Source organism: Centrocercus urophasianus, unplaced genomic scaffold (assembly GCF_019232065.1).
Source record: "Centrocercus urophasianus isolate 14NV4802_14NV808 unplaced genomic scaffold, USGS_Curo_1.0 seq_13, whole genome shotgun sequence".
Lineage (NCBI taxonomy): Eukaryota > Metazoa > Chordata > Aves > Galliformes > Phasianidae > Centrocercus > Centrocercus urophasianus.
The window spans coordinates 50,846,804-50,868,860 of record NW_024884475.1 but is presented as its reverse complement, the minus strand read 5'-3'; the positions used below and the strand labels follow the sequence as shown (position 1 = coordinate 50,868,860).

General features: G+C 39.5%; 1 protein-coding gene across 1 annotated transcript in view; it reads left to right on the top strand.

Annotated features, from left to right (window-relative positions):
• Window positions 1-21,652, top strand: part of PPA2 (inorganic pyrophosphatase 2) — a 45,455-nt gene extending 23,803 nt beyond the window's left edge. The window contains 7 exon segments of the mRNA XM_042812473.1: window positions 1,889-1,975; window positions 3,226-3,352; window positions 11,903-12,030; window positions 13,817-13,902; window positions 15,328-15,397; window positions 20,417-20,456; window positions 21,481-21,652. Of these exon segments, the coding sequence (XP_042668407.1) occupies window positions 1,889-1,975; window positions 3,226-3,352; window positions 11,903-12,030; window positions 13,817-13,902; window positions 15,328-15,397; window positions 20,417-20,456; window positions 21,481-21,515 (573 nt within the window). The 3' untranslated portion in view covers window positions 21,516-21,652.
• Window positions 21,653-22,057: the final 405 nt, after the last annotated feature.

Here is a 22,057-nt window from a genome sequence, read left to right as displayed (position 1 = left end):
TGAGTCTTCTTGAACACACGCAAACCAAAAACTAATGGCTGAAGTTTTTGACATAATTAAAGTTTTAAACAATTGTTTTTCATTTCTCTGAATAGCACATTAATGTTAAGACAGTATTGAAGGACACGACGGAGCTAGAAAAGATAGTTTCTTTTTATTACACTTAAAGCAGTGAAAATTTACTTGTGAAAATGTACTTACGCATTTCATCCCTGAAAAGGAGATACTAGGTAGGGGGTGGAGCATAGCAATGAAGTCCTTATCCAGTTAGCAGTCTCAGTAGATAGTTTCCAGTTAGGTATTGCTAAGAACAACAAAACAAATCCATTTAACACTTTGAAATTTGTTTACTCCTTAGTACAAAATTAAATTAAACATCTGAATAATCTGCTGAATGATGTGCATTTTGCTGGACTGATAAAACAGACCCTAGGAAATGCATTTAGCTCCCCTTACTACCTTGTCGGTAACAGGGCTGGAGATGATAGTAATTTTTCTTTTCTGTAATGACTTGAAAAGGTTGTTTGGATCCTAACGCATCCAATTGTTGAAGTCTAGATTATCCTCCAGTTTCTTAGTAGCAGCTGTCACTAACTCAGAGCCTGATCCAGTTCTATTTATCCATTATCTTAAGAGGACTTTTCATCAATGTCAGCAGTTGCCAGACGTTTCGCTGTCACGTACAAGGGAGATATGTATTTGTGACTGCTGTTTTACACCCTGGAACAAGGAAGGAAAATGTCATTAGGATTATCATTATTGCAGGAGTTGCTTTCCTGTCCAGAGAATACTGCCATTCCTGATCTATTCCTCTGTTTTTATGGGAACTGCAGGTGGAGAAGTACAGCTGGTCTGGAGAATGGCATTGATATAATGAGGTCTTAAAAGAAAAAGTGCTTTGGAAGAGTACTGGAAAAATAAGTTTTAAATTGAAATTCTCCCCTCGCTCCACTTAAGTGATTTTTTTTTTTTTTTTTTTTTTTTGGTAATACTGCTGTCTACATACTTGAGCATTTCCTTTTCAGTTCTACCTTTTAGCATCAGTCAGGCTCTCAAGAACAAGAATATGAGCTGAAGGCTTGACCATGTAAAATATTTTCTAACACCTTTTCAGCAAAAGCTCATTTGTCTTAAAATTCTTGCCAGAAAAAACTTCTCAGCTGTAGAATCGTGCCTTTCATTCCAAGAGACAAAACAAGGACTGGTCTTGTAATTAGGTTATACTAATGTGGTTATGATTCCTTGTTCATACAGAGTTTAAAGCAGAGATTTGAATTTACCTCTCAGGGAACCTTCCTTAGTCTCAATTGCTAGCTGTTCTTGGGTATGTGTACATCTGTGTATGCAAAAACTCTCACGAGTATTTCAGACCTAAATTCAAAACTTCAAAAAATTGGATGCTGACAGTACCATACCTAGTAACTTAGTCAGCTCAAAGTCTAGATGATTTTGAAGAGAACGTATGCTAGTGCAGGGACATCTAAAGAATATATTAAGAATCTGATTGTAGGGTATCTGAGTTTAAGCCCACAAGTACTGATAACAAAAATATATATATATATGCATATATAAATTTTTATATATATGTTTTTATATTTTTATATATATTCTAGGTCCTCTTCTGGCTTAATCACTGCTATTTCATGAAGTGCCTGTTCTGTCTTAAACAGAGTTGATCTATTTGTTGCTGTTACCTATCCTCAGTCAGTTGGTTGTCCAGAGTTTTGGTTGGTTGATTGGTTTAATTTTTTCTTTTCTGATTGAGTAAGTCTGCTCGCAGTAAGCTGACTTTTCAATTGGTGTTTTTATAACCACTCAGTAATTTAGTGGTTAGATGAATAGTAATTGCAGATCAGTTGGTAACTCTCAATTCTTCTTCCATTGACAGACCTGGGAAGATCCAAACCATACAGATAACATTACAGGATGCTGTGGGGATAATGATCCCATTGATGTTTGTGAGATAGGTTCAAAGGTTTGTCACTGTCAAGATTAATTTCATGCTACAGCTTTTGGCTAAAGGTTTTGAAAGAGAATGGCTGGTGGGAACCAAGAAAAGGTGATAGTCAATCTTGGGATGACTAAAATATGTCTGATAGGTCTGATAATAGATAAGAGAGCAGTATTTGTACTTTGTGAAGTAGGAAGATATTTGGAGAAGTCTGAGTGCTGGATAAAGGAGAATATTGGAGTTCTTGGAGTTTTGTGGCTGGGCAGAGAGTTTTGAATGAAGGAAAAGAGAGTTAAGATTTTGAGGAAGGAAGGAGAGGACTTCCTTCTTTTTCCCCAGCTGTCAGCACTAGAGATAAAGCTGAGTTACTAAAAGATGAGGAAATATGGCAGTGTCACACAAATAAGATTAAAAGGTCAGCCCCAAAAAGGGGTTAAATTTCAGTTTTCTCATGGATGGAGCAGAGATAGACCCTCCTTCTGTAGAGGAGAAGAACCCATTGCAGTTATAAGGTATGGAGTGGGTGGGTGAAAAAGAAGCACAGTAAACACTGTCAGTAGGTATAAAAGGAAGGCTTAGCACACTGGAATAAAATCCTCTTTATCTGGACGCAGCAAAGAATGGATTAATCTGCTGTGGTACCAAAGATGGGATAATAACATAAAAGGTTTTGAAAGAGGGATCTCCTGGGCTACCTAAGGCAAGACGAAATTTAACTGGTGACCTCAGCAAACGTAATTTCACGTGAGGAAGGGAATCTGAAGCTGAATTTCAAGGGGTCCAGAGAGTGTTATAGGGGAATGTTATCTGATAGGAAGGAAGTTCCAAGGAACATGCAAAAAAAAGTTGTGCTAATATTTTTGGGTAAGAGAGTATACAGTGTGTGTCTGTGTGTGTGCATATGCTGGAGTCTAGAGGAAGGAACAGCAAGAGACAGATGAAAAAGAGTAGAGAAAGCGGGGAGTTAAAGGGCAGGAAGGAGCTAGAAAATGCTTGAGAGACACTTTTAACTTGCAGATTGGGGTGAAGATGAGGAAGGTGGGATAGAGGAGAAGGAAAATATTCTAGCTTGTGTTATCTCCTTAAATAAATATTGGCTGGAGAATTGAAAGTTTAAGATCAGCAAGGCTGGGACAAGACTGACGTGTACTGGGTTTGAAGGTCTATCTTGCAACGTTGTTAGCTGCTGGCCAAACAGATACTAAACCATTTTGTTGGAAGAGAAATTCCAGAAAGCGTTTTTCACATATTTTTATTATTATATTCTGTTCTAGGTTCGCTCTTCTGGTGAGGTTGTTCAGGTGAAGGTCTTGGGTGTTTTAGCTCTACTTGATGAAGGAGAGACAGATTGGAAGATAATTGCCATTGGTGTGGATGACCCAGAAGCCCAGAAAATTAATGGTAAGCATTTTTAACTTTCTTAATGCAAGTTATGTCACCCATCTGAATGGCTATACCTGAGTTTACACCACCCAGGACAAGAGGATACAGACAGCCAAGAGACAAAAAATTTTCTTTTTTCACTGTTTAAATTTAAATGCTTCCCTCAAAGTGGGCATGTATGTTTTCATACTGAACTTTTGGAAAGGTAGATGAAGATTTTCGGAGGACTTGATGTACTGAAAGTCTTCTGTCTTCAGGGACAATTCATTCTGAAAGAGATCTCCTAAAATTAGTCTTATCTCCATTGTAGTAGTACATGTTTATCCACTCAGATTGCATAGCACACTGCTGTTTTCCTTGTTGATGAAGCATTTCCAGTGTTTTGTGACTTGTATCTGTGTTACTACCAGGGATTGTTGCTAATATAGACAGTAAGGTTTCTCCTATTAACTTGGAAATTTGGAAAGTGAACTTTTGATGTAGCCTTCTCTTGGCCTTGCAGATGATTGGCTTTGCATGATGAAGTATTCTGTGCAGTCTTCCTCCTTATGACTATGCTTTTGGTATCCAAATGGAGCTCACTAAGTAAAACGTGTGCAGTAGTTTGAATAAAATGAGAGGTATAATTTTGCTTCTCTTTTTAAGAAGAGGATATAAATACATTAAAGCTGGAGGGAGTTAGGCTTTTATGGCACAGATAAGGTACAACTCTCCTCTGGATAAACAGAGCTTCATTCTATCGAGTGCAGTTATTCTGAGATTCATGAGAATTATGTGAGCTTTGTCTGGCAGTTAATGGCTGTTAAGAGATCAGAAATCATATGTACCATCAAGTCTTCGTGGTCAGAGCCTGTTCTTTGTTGGCAGATCTCACCAAGGCACAGAATAGCCTTTCTTTGGGAGTAGGGGTATCCAGTAATTTTGAGGAATTGTGTTTCTCAGCCACTGAGTCTTTTTCCTGGTTTCTGAATGTAAAGTGGATGCATCACTGGCCTGGCCTTTCATTCTCAGTTTTCTTGCAGGTTGCTTTGAGGTGGAGATAGTTGCAGGAGAAAAAGGGGAGAAGAGGAAATGAGGAAAAGGAAACTCTTGGGTTGATAGTGATTGAAGTCGTGGGGCAGATAAATTACGTATAGTCCTTATGACTAACTATTTTTGCAGTTAGAGATTGAGAAGTTCAGCTTGGGGAAATAGTAGTTAACCGTTTGCTGTTACTGTTCGTTTCAATTTAACCCTCCCTGTAGTTTTTATTGGGATGTGATATAAATGTCAGTAGTTTAAAGACAAATAATGAGCATTTTATTTCTGTAATTTTTTCTGTTTATTTTCATATTTTTTTCCTAAATAATTTGTGGGAGTTTCATCAGAAAAGTGGATGAAAGAATTTTAAAAGAGTTCAACTGAGTAGTAGGAATAAAACAGAGAGTTTATAACACTGGATTAAGTAGCTTTGTTCTAAAACAGAAGGTTGGTTGTATTGTATTTGTTTTTGTACAGGTTATGACTGATGTGTGTTAGCTGTTAGCTTTGGTTTGTTTAGCAAGGGAGTGAGAGTTTGTCTTTTTTTAAATGCAAACCCTCGCCTGTAATGGCTGTGCATATGCTTTCTTATCAGAGAATGGAAGCAAAATTTCAAGAAGATCTGCCTTTCTGAGGTTCAGATCATAGAAAAATATTTACCTAGTTTAACATGATTTCCTTTCAGGGTTGGAGTTAGTCCTGTATTTAAAAAAAAACAAAAACAAAAAACAAAAAAAACAAAAACAAAAAAAAAACCAAAAAAACATGACTAGCTTGCAGTGTTTAACAGCAATCCTTCTTTGTTCTAAAAACAAGCAAATCTGTTGGAGTAGGCAATACAGTATATCTTTTTATGATCTTTTTTCCCTTTCCTGAAGATGTTAGTTATTTCTGCATAAAGGGACAGCAGCTGTGGATAAAACTGATATCTCCCTCAATAATTGACGTGCTGCTATGTTATCAGTAGTGGCCTCCTGGGGGAAGATGAGGCCAAGTCTGTCCAGTTGTTTTAGCATCATTTGCTAAACATTTTGAATTGAACAGAGAATCATCATGTTTGCTTTCAGCTCAGTATGTGCACAGCCCCCAGTGAACATTTGGAGAAGATAATTCTAAGACTCTGGAGTGGTGATTACTTGTAAACCCCATCCTGAGCCCACGCAGTATGTTAACTCCACTTGCTGCTTTAAGCACACCCCAGGCACTCTGTATATTCTCCTTCAGGGACTGTGATCGTTCTCATAAGTGCAATTGATTTTCCTGAGACTTCGCAGAACTTACAACTGAGCAGTCCCAACTTCTGAGCGGTCCTCATTGTTTATTCATAGCTCTCCACTGTATTTTGTCCTGCAGGCGTTTATGGATAAATACTGTTTTAAATTGGAATCCCTGCCTAGAACTCCCTATTTCATGCAGAGCAGTAAAAAGCTCTGGTTTGTAGTGGCAGTACGCAGGAATGATAAGCAATACTCAACACCTGCTGGATTGGGAGCTGTGTCATCAGTGGGAAAAGCAGAGACTTTTGGAATGTAATGAGTTTGCTTTTATAGGACTTAATATGGGTGGGTGCAAAGACAATCTCTTGATATAAGCTGCACATGAGATGCAGCTGTCTATATGAGAAACCTTCATTTAGTCTAATATCTAGATGTTTTTATTTGGTTCAGTAAGATCTGTCTTTGTGATACCTGGAAACCACTGTGTTGTCTTTCTGCTCAAGCAATTGCTAGCCAGATGGTTATTAACAGACCAACAAAGTTGCTTCAGACAAGGATCTGAGAAAGGGCCTAAGAGACTCCCTGTGCCCTGAAACACTAAATCTTGGCAGTATAATAGACCTGGCTTTTTTTAAAATGTAGCATACCGGCCAAGAGAAGAAGCAGATTCTTGGACTGGAAAGGCTGCCTGTCTGCTCGTCGTGTAATTTGGATTGAATTTAATGCTCTGAAATTCACATGTATATCTGATGTGTCCTTCTATGATGGAGTGACGGCATTGGTGGACGAAGGGAAGGCGACTGATGTCATTTACCTGGACCTGAGCAAGGCCTTTGACATGGTCCCCCACCACATCCTCATCTCCAAATTGGAGGGAAGTGGATTTGATGGGTGGACGACCCGATGGGTAAGAAACTGGTTGAAAGGCCGCAGACAGAGGGTGGTGGTCAATGGCTCTATGTCCAGGTGGAGGCCGGTAACAAGTGGTGTCCCCCAAGGGTCTGTCTTGGGACCGGTGCTCTTTAACATCTTTATTAATGACATCGATGAGGGAATTGAGTGCACCCTCAGCAAGTTTGCTGACGACACCAAGCTGAGTGGTGCGGTTGATACGGTGGAAGGAAGGGATGCCATTCAGAGGGACCTCGACAGGCTGGAGGGCTGGGCTCGGGTGAACCTAATGAGGTTCAACACGGCAAAGTGCAAGGTTTTGCATTTGGGCCGGAAGAACCCCAGGCACCCGTACAGGCTGGGAGGAGTGGTCCTTGAGAGCAGCTCGGCAGAGAAGGACCTGGGGGTCCTGATGGACGAGAGACTGAACATGAGCCAGCAGTGCGCTCTGGCAGCTCGAAAGGCAAATGGGATCCTGGGCTCCATCAGGAGAGGGGTGGTCAGCAGGGACAGGGAGGTGATCGTCCCTCTCTACTCGGCTCTTGTGAGGCCCCATCTGGAGTACTGTGTCCAGGTGTGGAGCCCTCAGTACAAGAAAGACATTGAGATTTTGGAAAGGGTCCAGAGGAGGGCGACTAAGATGATCAGGGGGCTGGAGCACCTCCCCTATGAGGACAGGCTGAGGGAGTTGGGCTTGTTCAGCCTGGAGAAGAGAAGGCTGCGGGGTGACCTCATTGCAGCCTATCAATACCTGAAGGGAACCTACACCCACGAGGGGAGTAAACTCTTCAAAAGGGCTGACAACAGCAGGACTAGGGGAAATGGATCCAAGTTGAAGGAGGGAAGATTTAGGTTGGATGTTAGGGGGAAGTTCTATACAAGGAGAGTGGTTAGGCCCTGGAACGGGCTGCCCAGGGAGGTTGTGGATGCCCCATCCTTGGATGTGTTTAAGGCCAGATTGGACGGGGTCCTGGGCAACCTGATCTGAATGTGTGTGTTTGGTGGCCCTGCTAGGCAGGGGGGTTGGAACTACATGATCCTTGAGGTCCCTTCCAACCCGGGTGATTCTGTGATTCTGTGATTCTGTGGGTTTAGAAAGGATGAGCCCTGTTTTGGTGCTGTAATTTGGTCTGAATGTATGCAGCATCTTCATGTTGGAAAAGAGGTTCTGAAAGTGACCGACAGTTGAAGCAACTTACGAAAGGTCTGACTTTCAAGAGGTTGTTTTGTCTGCCCAAGGTGAATTGGGCCAATTGTGTATGCTGGATGGCATTTCTGGGGTGATTTACTGGCCTGGGATTTTAGCAACCGTTATATACTATTGCTTGGTGGAAAGATCCCCAAATACATTAAACCAAAGTTGGTGATTTCTACCAGCTTTGTTGTACTGCAGTTTGCTGGTAGTGATGTAATTAACTGTGATACATTGTCATGCTTCTTTCCCAATGTACAACTCAAGATTGGCTTTTTTGAATTTACATGATCAAGCCCCGAATGGCAAAAATCAAGTATATTGCACATTTTGACCGGTATGTTGTTTTATACTCTTGCATATGAGTGTATTTATATGCAGAGCAGCAGCAGAGGCCATGAAAACCTTTGTTGTGGATTTGTGTAAGCATTAAATATAAAGGAATTAATTATCTGTACTAGGGCTCCCCCTCCTACTCCCTCACACCATGCTGCACAAAATACACCAATGCCTTTATATGGAATGTAGCTGCTGCTTCCTGTGAATGTTTATAAGATGTTATTAAAAACATATGTCCTGTCTTCCTACAGACCTTGCTAAAAAAAAAAGCTTGCTGCTAGCATGTTGTTTTAGCTTCGCTTGCAAGAAGAAGCATCTGTCATACTAAAAATGGTAGTTTTGTACAAATGCTTTTGTCACTCCCTTTTGTAAAGCCTGATAAAACTGGGAGCTGCATTTGCATTGGCTTGCTCCTTTGACAGAGAGCTAGCAGCAGTTGTTTGTGCCAGACTCTCGAGATTTTTATTATTGAGGCTGAATTGCAGCCTTTAACATGATTAGCCATTTTTTTAATCCTTGTTGCTTAACTTTGCTGCCCAGAAAAATGGGACCTGTGGTGGTTGTGTGTAGGCAGTGTAAAGAAATCTCCCCATAGTACCTGCTGGATATATGTGCTGAAAATGTGCCTGCAGGAGCTTGACCTTTCTGTCTTCTGCCACGCTGAGGGCTTGCAGTGATGAAGTCACATTTGACCAAGTACATGCTTATTGCTCCCATTCATGCTTAGCCTCCTTTGCTATCAGTGGGAGTACCCAAGTCAGAGGAAGGGTAAGATCAAGGACAGTGTCTGCTATGGAGAAGACATTTATCTCTTGTTTGTTTGTGTCTCTCTCATGATATGCAGCTCATTTCTATAGGTATTAATGTACAAAATCTCTGTACAGATTATTATATTTCCTTTTACTTTTCTTTGCTTGCTCTTCTGTTGTCTGAAGATATTTGTCTCTACTTCCACTTGGTACCCCAAAGATGCTGGTTGGATTTCAAAGAAAATGGGAGACATGCTTGTCCGTGGTGCTTTTTAATAAACCAGAGAGGTAGCTGTTGAGTGATGGGAGAGCTGCAGTTTGCCTTTATTTTGTGCTGTGTGTGGACTCCACAGCAACAGGGTTGATTTTTATTTATTTATTTTTTAAGTTGCCTTTTCTCCTGCTGCTTGTCCACCAACTCCCATTATAATACAACTTTCTTTTTTTAGTCAACAGTTTAAGGTCCATTTGGTGCTCTGTAGCTAGCAATCATAATAAGGAAAAGATAAATAAAACATGGGAAGGGTTGGCTGAGTTGGAGAGTGGTTTGGGTGGAGCTAAGGAAATACGAGCAACCACTATCCCTCTTAAACACTCAGAAACACAATATACAACATTTAGTACTTCAGAGGCTGTGTGATGGTACAGCATTGCATGGGCCTGATTTGTTTTACCTATGCCAGGTATTTTCCAGTAGTGAGAAAGTGAAATTCACAGAGACGATTCTGCCCATGAAGGTCAATGTCCTTGTGTTAAGGAGGTAATAGTCTTGCTCCAAAGCCTTTTCTGTTATTTGGGTCCTCTAAACAAACATCGACAAAGCCTATAAATAAGGAATGCCAGGGGCTCACGTGTCACTTGGTAGTTTTGTACAAATAAACAATAAAGCACTTCTGTTGAACAGTGTTTGTGGGAGTAGGAGGCAAATGACCTAGTAAGAAGAACGGAGAGGCAGAGTTAGGTGAGAGGTTTATTGGAACAGGAACCAGAAAAAAAGGAGCAGCAGTCTGAGAAAGCATGCTTGAATTTAAGCAGTGTCTGGAGACAGAAACCTGGAGTTCATCCACCACTGGGAGTCTAGGAAATTGCTTCAGCAGACTGGTTTGCTTTACAGACTTTACAGTATCTCTTCAGTAAGTATTAGAAAATGTGTGTTCAGACCTTGCAAGAGGAGGAAATCACGAGGGGTCAAGATGGGAGGAAGGATGTTCGCTTCTTCAGAGAGAGAACAGGATCATGTGCTGGAGCCTGGCTTGAATTGGAGCTGTTGTTTTATTAGAGCCTGAATGAAGCATCTTGCCTCTGAACAAGATGACTGTTTTCTAAATCATTTGTTCTTTGTTGATCTCACAACTGTGGAAATGTTCTTGTACTCTTAAATGTGCATTCTAGCTTAGAAGACCTGCCTCCAGCACAGCCTTATGTGCCCTTGCTTTTTCTCTGGGATTCTGCCAGTGAAACTCCCTAATCTTCTATAGGCACATGGCCAGCAGCCAAGTTCAAAATGTGTTTTACTCAAGTCCATAAACACGTAGCTCTATTAAGTGTGTGCAGAAGCAAAAATGTACCTTGGGTTCTACAAGGTTTTGTACTTCATTCTTTCGATAATGTATGATCCAGAGGAATTTGGGAGTGGTATCTATCAGATGCCTATGAGTACTTAGCGTATGTTCCTGTGCACGTTTGGTCTCACAGTTCAGTCTAAATGACATCTCTCTCAGCAACCTGCAGAGAATTGAGAGGTCTGTAGTAAGAGACTGGAAAAAGTCCAGTGCTGTTCCCTTTAGAAATGTCCTGGTTTGGGTTCACAGACTAGACTTTAAGAAGACATTTAGGCACTTGAAGATAAAAAGAACATAACTAGCTGGTAATCTGGTAGACTGAGCACCTCTGGAAATCCATTACAGTGAGTAAGGCTGGGTAGACAGAGGAGCATCTACCAGCAGTGTCTGCGAGCCAGGAGCTGTCTTCAAGTGAGATGCATCTATGGGAGAAGAGAATGAAGTAGCCGAGCAGTGTGGTGAAAGCTGAGATGCTAGGAAGGCAGTAAGGGAGCAAGTCACTTGCAAAACAGCAGAGGAGAATAATACCATAGAAGATGGACTGGGCAGAGTGAGGTTATGAAATAGATGGAGAACTGCATATAACACACAACAATAAAAAGTCAGCTCCCATTTCCATCAGGAGTGACTGTAGGAGAAAAATAAATGTGAAGAAGAGAGCTACACTGGCAAAAAAAAGTGCTTGGCTTCCAGAAAGGACAAAATCCTTGTATCACAATGAATAAAAATTGCACTGAGGGCTTTTCTATTTAAACATGATGTCAGAGAGTTAATTTGACAGAGAGTGGATACTCATATGGGTGAAGCCCACCTCACTTCAAGTGACAGGAGTGGTGGTAGTCTCCCAGGAAAACCAGGTAAAATTGTTTATGTGCAGCAGAAGGAAATAGGAAGTGTTTAAGATCACCAAGTGCTTAGCAGTATAGCCCTCAAATAGCACTGAGTACTTACTCTGTACCCACTGAGACAGTGTTCATTTCTGCCTCCTAAGGGTGCCCCAAAGATGATGTGTGCTCTGTGTGTCCTTTTCCACCTTTGCACAGTAGAGCTACAGAGGTAAAAGGTTATCTGGTTTATCACGGTCTGCAGGTACCATGGGATTTTCAGCAAAGTTTGTGTTTAATGCTCCTGTAACATATCCTTCTTGTAACTAATGGGTTTAACTTAGAATTAATGAGCAAAGAGATGCCTTTAATGTAACTTTTGAGGAGTGAGGACTATTTTGTTTTGAGGTGGTGATTTAAAATCTTACAGATTTTAATCTGATTGTTGCAAGAGGGTGCCTATTGAGATGGAAACCTATAAATATGGAGTTTTCTTCTTCATTTCATGGGTATGGCCTTTCTATTCATTGTTCCCTTGGGTCTTAATTAAGGAAGAGCAGGAGGTAACTGTTTAGTCTGGTGCTAAAATCATAAAATATCAACTATGGATAGCTAATGTAATAAAGTGGAGTTCCCCAATAATTTTGAGAGTACTCAGTTAAATCAAATTGCTTAGCAAGCCTTTGAGCCTTTAAAAATTGCAAAAAAAAAAAAAAATCTGAGTTAAAAAAATGGTCCATATTCTTTCTTTGTTCTGTTTTATTTCACCTGCAGATATTGATGATGTCAGGAAGCACAAACCAGGTTACCTTGAAGCTACGATTGACTGGTTCCGGTGTTACAAAGTCCCTGATGGTAAACCAGAAAATCAGTTCGCTTTTAATGGAGAATTTAAAAACAAGGTAAAGATAATTCAAAATTAAAGATGGATCTTTCTGTGCTGTGACCTCTTTGTTACATTCTAGAATTGTTGGAATTGGAAAGAGAGAGGAGCATTAACAAAAATAATTTTTAAATGAAGGTATTCGAATAGGAATAAGTCATGTTTACTGTCTTTCACTTTACTCAGAGAAAATTCATATGATACGAAAGGAAGTCTGTAGAAAGCATTCAGTCCCAGCCCTGATATGACTTACACATACATGTGTAGGATTGTGTTGCTTGTCACAGCTTTTTCATTCTGTTTGTCAGAGAAATGAACAGATTGTCTTTTCAGATATTTTTTTCAGTCTTGATTGATGAATTTTCCTGGCATTTTTCAAGACTGTGTAGTTCAAGGTAGACAATAGACTGCAGATTTTTTCATATTTGATATTTGTTCAAGGTGTAGGTTTTTCTGGGTAGATCTGAACATTTGAGATGTTTTTTGGCTTGAAGGCTAAAAAATACTTTGACCTTTTTTAGAAAAAATGAAAGGCTGTTTAGACATCCTGTAGGAAAAATGGCCAGAAAGGAGAATGGGCCTGGGAGCAGACCTTGCTGAATAAAATGCCTAGATTTTTCCAGAGGAAATCACATGTGATCTGAGTAAAAATGCGTTTCAAATAATGTACTGTACACTCGGTAGACTTTTTTCTTGCGAAGAATCACAGGTTTCTAATGAATGGTGTTCATGTGTCAGCTAGTTCAGCCTGCAGTGTGCTATCAAAGTTGTAAAATGCCTTTTAACCAGCACAGATAGCTTTGCGCGTTTTGTCTGTTTAAAGAGATGCTCCGACTCCCCTCTGCACTAAAGCTGTCTTTTAAATCAATCAAATGTAGAGTTGTAAGGATGGATAATGTGATCTCTCACTTGTTCTCCCAGGAGCTACTCTTTCAAATTTTCCTGCTCTGTAATTCTACTGTAGTGACAGTTTAATAGGGGTATATCCCTGTCAGGCCATCAGAGTTCAGGCTCAAGGCACTAAATGCCCTGACATAGCTGGTTTGGAGCACTTGAATAATTCTCAAGCATTTCTAGAGACCCAGGATGTGGTGAGGCAGCCGTGGCTGAGCTCCAACATCTGGTGAAGTTCACAGTGTTCCAGTGGCATTTTGCCAAGTCACTCCTTGTTAGGAAGTGTGTGTTCTGTTGGCAGATTTTTGCTACTCAGTCTAAGATATCATCATCTGAACACTGAGGGCTTTTAAAAAAAAATTCTACCACTTTTTAGTTCCCCCCTCCCCTCTTCATATTACTTTGGTTTTTAAACAAACAAAAGTCTTTAAGCAGCTGACAACGTTACGTTGTTTGTCGCAAATGCTTGAGTGAACGGTTGGGCAATTAATGAACTAAATGCACATTTTGCACTGGAGAGTAAACCTTAACTCTGACCCTGATGTGCACACGTAACAGAAGAGTCATATCTCACACACTTTGTCCCATTTAGGACCTGGTATGATTTTCTGCAGCTGTAGGTGTCTGTTTAACATCTAGTGCTGACTTTGTTTTTTCATGCAGCTTTCCTGTTTTCTGGCTGCGGACTGAGGAAAAGTCCTGAATATGTTGCCAGTGTGTTTGACAGATAGTGAAGCTCAGTTTTTTTCATAAAAAATGCTGTTATATTTCCCAGAAATTTAATGAGGCCTCAAAGGAGGTCCCTTAAAATAACACATGAGCCAGTGTGTCTTAATAAACTAGTTCTATGTCTTTTTTTTTTCTGTTTAATAACCTTTTAAATCATAACATTTTTCCTTGATGTAAACTAGGATTTTGCTGTTGAAATTATTAAATCAACCCATGAATTCTGGAAAGCTTTGCTTCATAAAAAAACGGAAGGAGGTACTGTTAAATGGTAAGTATCCAGCCACATCTTTCTTTGCATTGTGCTGGGGCCGTGGCAGCTGTGCCTCAACTGCTTGGGTTTTACTTCGAAGTGACAAAAGTACCCGTGATTTTGATTGATCATTGACTATCATCGACTAGTTGCACCTTGTACGATAATGATTAACTGGCTGTAAGTGGTTCTAGAAATTTTTTTGGTCATATCAAAACAACATACATTATTTGAACTTACTAATAATGGCTCTGGAGGGTTTGATATAATTTTGGGAGATTGACACAATCCCATGCAGATCTTGCCGCTGTTAGTTCTGTCTTTCGGTGCTGTATTGCTGTGGTGTTCTTTTGCAGCTTTGGGTTCCATAATTTTATTTAGTTGTTCTCTGAACTGCCACATCATTGTTCATTACCAGACTTTGACCTCATCTAAATTAAAGTGAACTACATTAAGCTTTCCAAGCTGGCTCGTGTTGGCATTTCTGGCACCAGTGGCCTTGAATTGTGAAGAGCTATCTGGACTGGTGATTTTCAAGGGCTGTGAATTACCTTTAACTAAACCAGAGGGCAAAGGCTATGGAGGAGGCCTTGTCCTCTTCTACTTTGTTGGCAAAATGTGACTCTTGAGTGACTGAGCACTTAACAGTGTTGGTAGTTCTGCAAGCTGTAGGTCTACAAGAATATTCAGACTTTGAGTCCTGATTGTTTAAGGGCCACTTTGAACTTGTTGTTGATGTAGTTTAAAAATAACTAAAAACTCAGTCTGGCTTTGAAAATTAATGCCATTTATTGTTTAAGACCCTAAAAACTCATGTCCAAACTCACTTCTGCTATGAACAGATACATATTCATAGTCTGCAGAGAAAGTTGTCTGAAAAATAGTTGGCCCCGAAGTTGTGTCTGCATTATGGAAGTACTGATATCTGCTGCTTTATGGAAAAAGCAGAGTTTTGACCTGCTTTTTGTTTTAATTCTTTCTCCTTGCTATATGCTGCAGGCAGTTTACTGTTAATATACGAGTGGCTTGCTGTAGAATTTGGCCATCCTTTAAAGCGTAAGAGACAAGGGGTAATTCATGCCATCACTGCTAGCCATCTAGGTGGTGTTCAGCTCCCTGTAGAAATGCCAGTTTCTCTGTTGACTTTTCAAGGGGATTTGGTTTATTAACTGCAGTCCTCTGAACTGTACCCAAGTGAGCTGCCAGAAGTAAGTGTGAGTACTGCTTATGTTAGTGTAGAATTTATAGCCTAAAAAAACCCAAAGCCAGAGAAACTCTCATTGCCTTCCAGTGTTACTTGTTACTTTGCATTTTTGGCTTCCTCATTTCATGAGCGATACATTTCTGAGCTCTGTATGTGAAAATGTTTTGTTATTTTTTTTCCATAGGTACTAATTGTGTGTTGTTTCTTTTCCATTGATAAAACATTTTTTAATTTTTCAGCACAAATGTTCTGGTGAGTGGCAGCCCTTTTTGTTGCAGTGAGGAGGAGGCCCGATCAATTGTGCAGTCGGTGAGGACAGTTCTTACTTTATTTCACCCTCTTTAAAAAGTAATAAATAGGAAAAAAAAAAAAAAAAAAAAAAAACCCAAAAAAAGCCTCGGAGCTCCAAAACTGAGATAAAATACCTAAGCTGATGTGGTCCCTAATTAAATAAAAAATTAAGATATTAATTGAAAGAAGAACACAAATGTTGTGGGGTAAGTGTAGGCATCATAACAGAAAGCTTCTATTGCAGTGCTTCAGTTGTGTTTTCTGGCAGGCTCATTACTGTTCTGATGTGTTGGATTTTTCTTTTGATCCTGAATAGCAAGAGGGACTGCTATTTGTATCTAGCCCCCTGTCTTCTCTGTCTCCCCTGTTGCCAGGAGTTACCACCCAGTGTTAGAGCTCATTGACTAGCTGACTGTAGTCCCTAATCGCTAAAGGGGTCCTTTGTTTGTCTACTTGCATAATTGAGTGCATTGCTGTAAGAGAAGGGAGTGCTTTTCTGAATGTTTTGTAAAGAATGCCTGTCATATTTTGCGAATCAACATAAAATTAAAACATGCAGGTTTCCTGTTCAGGCGAGGAAAATGTCCTGCAGGTCTGATACTTTTCATGTGCAAATGCAGGAGAATTTCTTCTACTTTAAAATATGCTGGCTTGGATGCTGGAATTTAAACGAAGTTTCAGAAATTAAATGGAGAAAAATACCTCCAAGTGTTGCGTTTAAAAAATCATCATTATTTTACATACAGTATGAATGTGTCAGTGCTTATGGCAAGTGTTTTGCTCACATGCATAACTGCTTGGGTAGCTAACTGACTCAGGCTGTGCACAGTCAGTATTTTGCCCAAGTAGTCACAGCAGCAGTGGAAGTTCAGATGTTAAAGGACATGATGTCCTCTTTCTGTGCAGGTAACATTCCAACACAATTTATGCTAAGAATGTTGTCTTAAACAAACAAGATGATCAGGTGCAGAAAAGTCAGCTTAAGTCACAAAGAAGTGTCGAAACTTTTTCCTGTTCATGTTACATGCTTTCAGCATATCCTTGAAAATACCTTTACGTACTTGCACTTGTCTGTGTGTTTAGGTCCATGTTGTTTAATGGGACTCCGAGTTTTAAATGAAAGAAAAATTGATTTTGGAATTCAGACATTTAAGATATGTCAGTCACAGCTGCCAGAAAGTATTTGCCTTTTGTATATTTTGAAATTTACAAATCGTGTTTTGAGGGCATTGAAATGCAACTCAGATTTCAAGTTCAAATGTACTCTTGGTATGAATGGTGTCAGACCTTTTCTTTCAAGTTCTGTGCTATTTGTACTTTTGAATTGAGGGGCTAAATAATTATCTGTCTAAAACAGCAATATCCACTAGTTAATTAATAATCAAATAATTATTTTTCCTGTTTTGTCTTTTTTGGTTTTGTTTTGCATTTTGTTATTGGTTTTTTTTGTTTGTTTTGTTTTTTTTGATGGGGAGGGAGGCAATATTAAGTCTCATTTATAAGACACATCCTCTGTGTCAAATTCTAACATCTTACTTGTTTTGCACGCTTGCCTTTTTATCAGATGTTATCACTTCTGGCCCTTCTGTGTCTGGCATTATTTTGTGTCTGACATGTATTATATGACATTGTTTTCTTGAAGTTATCACAAACTTCATCATTCAGTTAGAGTTCATTCTAAGCATTTTAATTGGCTTTATAGGCTACCATCTCTTGCTGCTTTTCAGATGGGGAAAATAGATGCAGTTCTATTTTGAGTGCTGCTGTTACCGCATGCAATTTCCAACCTGCGGTAACTAAGAAAAGCACAAATGCTCTTGAAGTAAGAATGGTGTACAGTCAAGCTCAGAATGCAAGCAGGGAAGCTGACTTGCACATTTTAAGCAGATTTCCTTTTGTCTGGTACACTGTACTGCCCACTTTGGTTGTCAGGCACTCATGTCTTTCACACAAAAGTGAAACTACATGAGTGTTGGCTGCAGAATTTTAATGGCTGTGGTAGTTTTAAATGAAAGCTGCCTGTGTCTGGTTTGGGTTTTTTTTGCTTGTTTTTTCTCATTGTGGGTTTTTTTTTGTTTGGGTTGGTTGTTTTTTTTTGTTTTTTTTAACTGAAAGCAGATACATTTTTCTTCTAATTTATGTTCATTTATTAATTTCTGAACAATAGCAGAAGAGCAAAAGCAGAGGTAGAGATTTTATCTGCAATACAGTAAGAAACGTATTTTTGCTTTTGCAAAATTTCTGAGCTTACTTTTCCAGTGCGAGTTGTTTCCCTATACTTCTGTTTCTGCAGCCAGATTATGGAGTTTCTTAACGGGTGATATTTGCCTTAAGTCGGATATTTTGAATGCTAAACAAAAAAAGAAATTTCAACTCTCAGTATTATTGTGGGGTTTTTTTGTGTTTTTGTGTTTTTGGGTTTTTTGGTTTTTTTTTTTTGTTTGTTTGTTTGTTTTGTTTTTTTTTTTGTTTTGGTGGGCAAGAGAACTGCAGCTAAGATACGAAACAAATCCTGAAGAAGTGCTTACCAAATCATACTGTAATGAGAATATCAGGTATTTTTGCTGGGGTAGTTCCCAAGATCATCTCATTCAAATTGATAGGATTTATTTTGCTGATATTTGACCTTTCATTGTTTTACAGACATGGGGCTAGAATGGTTTGGATTTAGGGCATTTCTGTTCTGCTTAGCTAGTTTACACATAGGGAGCTGTCGTCTGTACTGATGGCAAATTAGGAATAACTGCAGCTGCTGAAGTTGCCATGTCCAGTCAATTCCGAAGAGATCAGAAGATGATGTGTGCATGTGGGACCACATACAGAATGTTTGAACCAGCCAGAATTATTCTGTCCCCCTGCAACTACAAGCCCACTTGGGTAGTAACACTCTAGGTGATGAAAATTTCTGCTGTTTCTTTACATCTGAAAATTGTTTCATCTTTCTCAGCTTCAGTGTTAGTACATGTTGAAAACTAAGCCCAGGAGGAACAGAGTTTTGTAGCTGAACGTGTTAGCTCTAAGATGTACTGTTTATTTCAGGCTTTCAAGTGTTGCCATCTGTAAAACTGACCGGGACAGCCAAACCTTTGTTTAACATTAATCCTGAGAACTGCTTGCTCACTTGCTTTGAGAAGGAGCCGCTGAGGACTTTTGAAGTTGGAAAATCTCCAAGGCAATCTATATATAGTTAGTAGTGCAGTTTCTCAGACTTATCACATAATTCCTCCCTTATAGTGCTGGAGAGAAAATGAACTGAGATCGCTTTGCTGGATGAGGTATCTTTTGATTAAAATGCAGAAAAATGTCTTACAGGGGAAAATATTTGACTTTTCCTGGCAGTTTAGAAAAACCTCCAGCAGAGTTTGGATATGTGTATTTACTAATATGTTTGTAATAATTTAGATCTAACCAGGAAAGCCTACCGACTGCCTCACTTCTTGTATTTCTTTTCTCTCTGAGCAGTCTTTTCCATTTGGGACTTCAGAAAAGCAGAATTTTCAGTTTAGTGCCAGGTTGTGACCCATAGGGTTGGGCATGGAGAGGTGATATCCTGAACAAAGTGACACAGAGTGGTTGAGGCTGAAAGGGACTGCTTGGGATCATCTAATCCAAGCCCCTTGCTTCAAGTAGGGTCACGTGAAGCAGTGTCTCCGATGAAAGAATTCTGTAGCAAAGAGGTTCTTGGTTCAGTGGAATGAATTTTTGACCTGTTCTTGGTGGGAAGGTGCCAAGTCCTTGTCTTAAGTTTTCTGAGCAATTGATGCAGAAGTGGCAAGCACCTGCTTCTAGATGGTGACCACTGGTTCTCCCTGCCTTGTGGAAAAAAAGCTTTGTGTTTGTCTGGAAGGAAAGATAGTGGTCTGGTGATAAGGCCGGCACATCCATTCAGACCTGTCATGTAACCCCTTTGTGCACATATTTAAAGCAGGAGAAAGAATGCTGCTTTTTAGCTTTCCTCCTCAGAGACTTTGACTTGCTGTTGAGCAGAGCAAACCCTCCTTCTGCTTGGAGACAGCCAGGCCTAACCAGCTCAAACTGTGAGCTCAGTTTGAATGCTGCCCTGTGCTCAATCCACCTGCGCTGCCTATGGCTCAGCCTGCCTGCAGAGTGCTTCAAGGCTTTCACTGACGTCTTCGCATGCTGCTACAAAGGCAGGAAGTTCCACCTAGCAATGCAGATGATGTGTTGCAGCTTTGTTCTCCCGAGGCTTCAAACTTAAACCTTTGAGGCTCTCTTTGCTGCATGGTTCAGCCAAATCAATAGTCCTGGGGTTGTGTGTTCGGGTAGGTCTGCTTGGAACAGACTTGTATCATGTCAGTGGCCAATGTCCTCCTGTTGTTTTGTACTCTAGTTGTGTGTGGGGAGCGTGAATGTTACAGTATTCCTTATGCTGAGATGCTGTTTCTTCCACATCAATCAGACTTGCCCATTTGTGAGGAGCTGAGGGATGATGGACAGAGAATTGTTACCGTAAGAGTGGCTAGCGTCCTCATTGTGGGGAAGATGTTTCCAGCTGATGTTAAAACCAGCTTTAATGTCATCCCTTAAGTAGTAGGACAAGACATGCTGTGTAATACTGTGATTGAAGAGTGTATCCAGCTTTGAAATGAACCAGAAGTGACAGACCTATATTTTAAAACAATTTTCACTCTGTACAGCACTGACTCCTTCTCTGTCAAAATGTAGTTGTATGAGTATGATTACATATTTATTTTAAAATGTTTGCCTACCTGTAATACAAACTGTGTATGTTTGTGCATATACACATATGCTCTTATATGTATCTCATAATGAAATATACAGATGTATAATAAAGTAATTGGAAAAGCATTTTCATTCTGTAGCATGTAAATGGAAAATCCTGTTATCTTCTAAGACTGTAGTAAGATAGATATATGTTAGAGATGGCATTAATCTGTCACTCATTATTTTGCCTGTTTTGTCATTTATTGTTACCTCTTGGCTTCAGCAGTAAAATAGCTTTGTGTGTTATCTGTCAAACAAAACACTGACAGTGTTTTTTTGTTGTTGTTTTAGGCATCAGTGCCTGCGAATGGAGATTCTGTTTGCCCAGAAGGTATATTCTTTTCCCCAAAATACCATATAATTACTAATGATTTGCTTTAAAAATGAACTTAGAAACTGTCTTATTGAAAAAGGTGTTTCTGTCCACATGAGCATGATGGATATGGTTTTGTCAGACTGAGGTGCTTGTGCTCTGTTAAATAGAACATGGGAAGCAATTTCTGAGTTGTTTGTGGGAGATTGCTTTTAAGGGTGAATGAAAGTGTAGTTCACATAAAAAAAGATGAGAAGACTAAATATTTTTTCATCTCTTTAGTCATGGAAGATAGATGCATTACGTTTATCCTTTCTAGAGGAGAAAGGTTGCTTTGCCTTACTTTTTTGTTGCTCTTCACAGTAGCTAACTAATCAGATAAACAACCTCTTTTCTTAAAAGTGATACAACCACGCTCCTCAAGTGTAATTTTTAAAGACAGAATTCTCTTTTTACTTTTGACTGGTTTTCATGTTAATGGAACATGTGTTTTTAGTCAAGAAATAAAAGCAAATCCTAGATTTTCATTTTTGTTAACTATTAGGAAAAAAAGAGAGAGATTTTTGTCCTGGCAGGAGTTACAGACAAGGCATGCACTTTTTGAGATGGAAGGAAGCACTAAGAGAAACTTAGCCGTGAGTCAAGTTCCGAATTGTTTGCAAAGTAACATCTGTGTAGGCTGTGTCATGGGAAAGTTGCATTCAATTTGCCCTTATATGGCTTGCCAATAAATAGCTTTTATTTACTGGAGTTTTGCATCTCGGATCGTTGACAAACAACTGAATGTAATCTTTGATCTTTTTCCAAGGATGGTCATGTCAATGTGTCAAGAGTTGTTTCAAAATTATTTCAGGCAAACAGTTAAAGTGAACAGATATCATTTTGAGGACAAACTTTACATCGGCTAGGGATAGAGTTTGCCCAGAAGTATTGTTATGAGAGAGGAGATTATTGGCAGAACTGAATGTTGTTTTTTTAAGTGTTTGTGTCAGGCTGGTCGTATAGAATTAATGTCATTCTTGATGTGTATTTTTTGTTTTAGTTGATTCCTGGTACTTTTTTCCACGTGATCATTGAAGTGTTCTGAAGCCACATCTTCAAATCTTAAGTCATCCCATTTTTGAAGAGAGGCACTAATGGTTGGGTTCCCGTTGTGACAACTTTTCAAACTATGTAAATCTTTGATCGTGTAAATAAATGCTGACATTATAAAATTGGTGTTTCCTTTCTATGTCTGTCTTTGTGAAGGGTGGAGCAAAGAGAAGAAGAGGGCTTGCTTGCATGTTTGTTTGTGAATCGTAGACCTCCAGGATTGTTCTGATCCGCTCATGACATGTAATGTCAAATGAGATGGGTGATAAGTTGGCTTCAACTTTGCTTTCCAGATTTTGGAATAATCCAGTCATTGGGTGCATAGAAGGCTGTGTTAAATGATATCTCGGGCTTGTCTGGCCACCCTGACTGTAATCCTTTTCAAGCAGACAATAATCTTTATGTAATAGGCTCAGCGGTTTACCATGTTCTTTAAAATGCAACTGTGCTTAGTTTCCTGAATTGTATTCATTTTTGTGCCCAGTTGTCTCTGCTTCACAGAGTTATGGGCAGAGTAGATTTGCTTT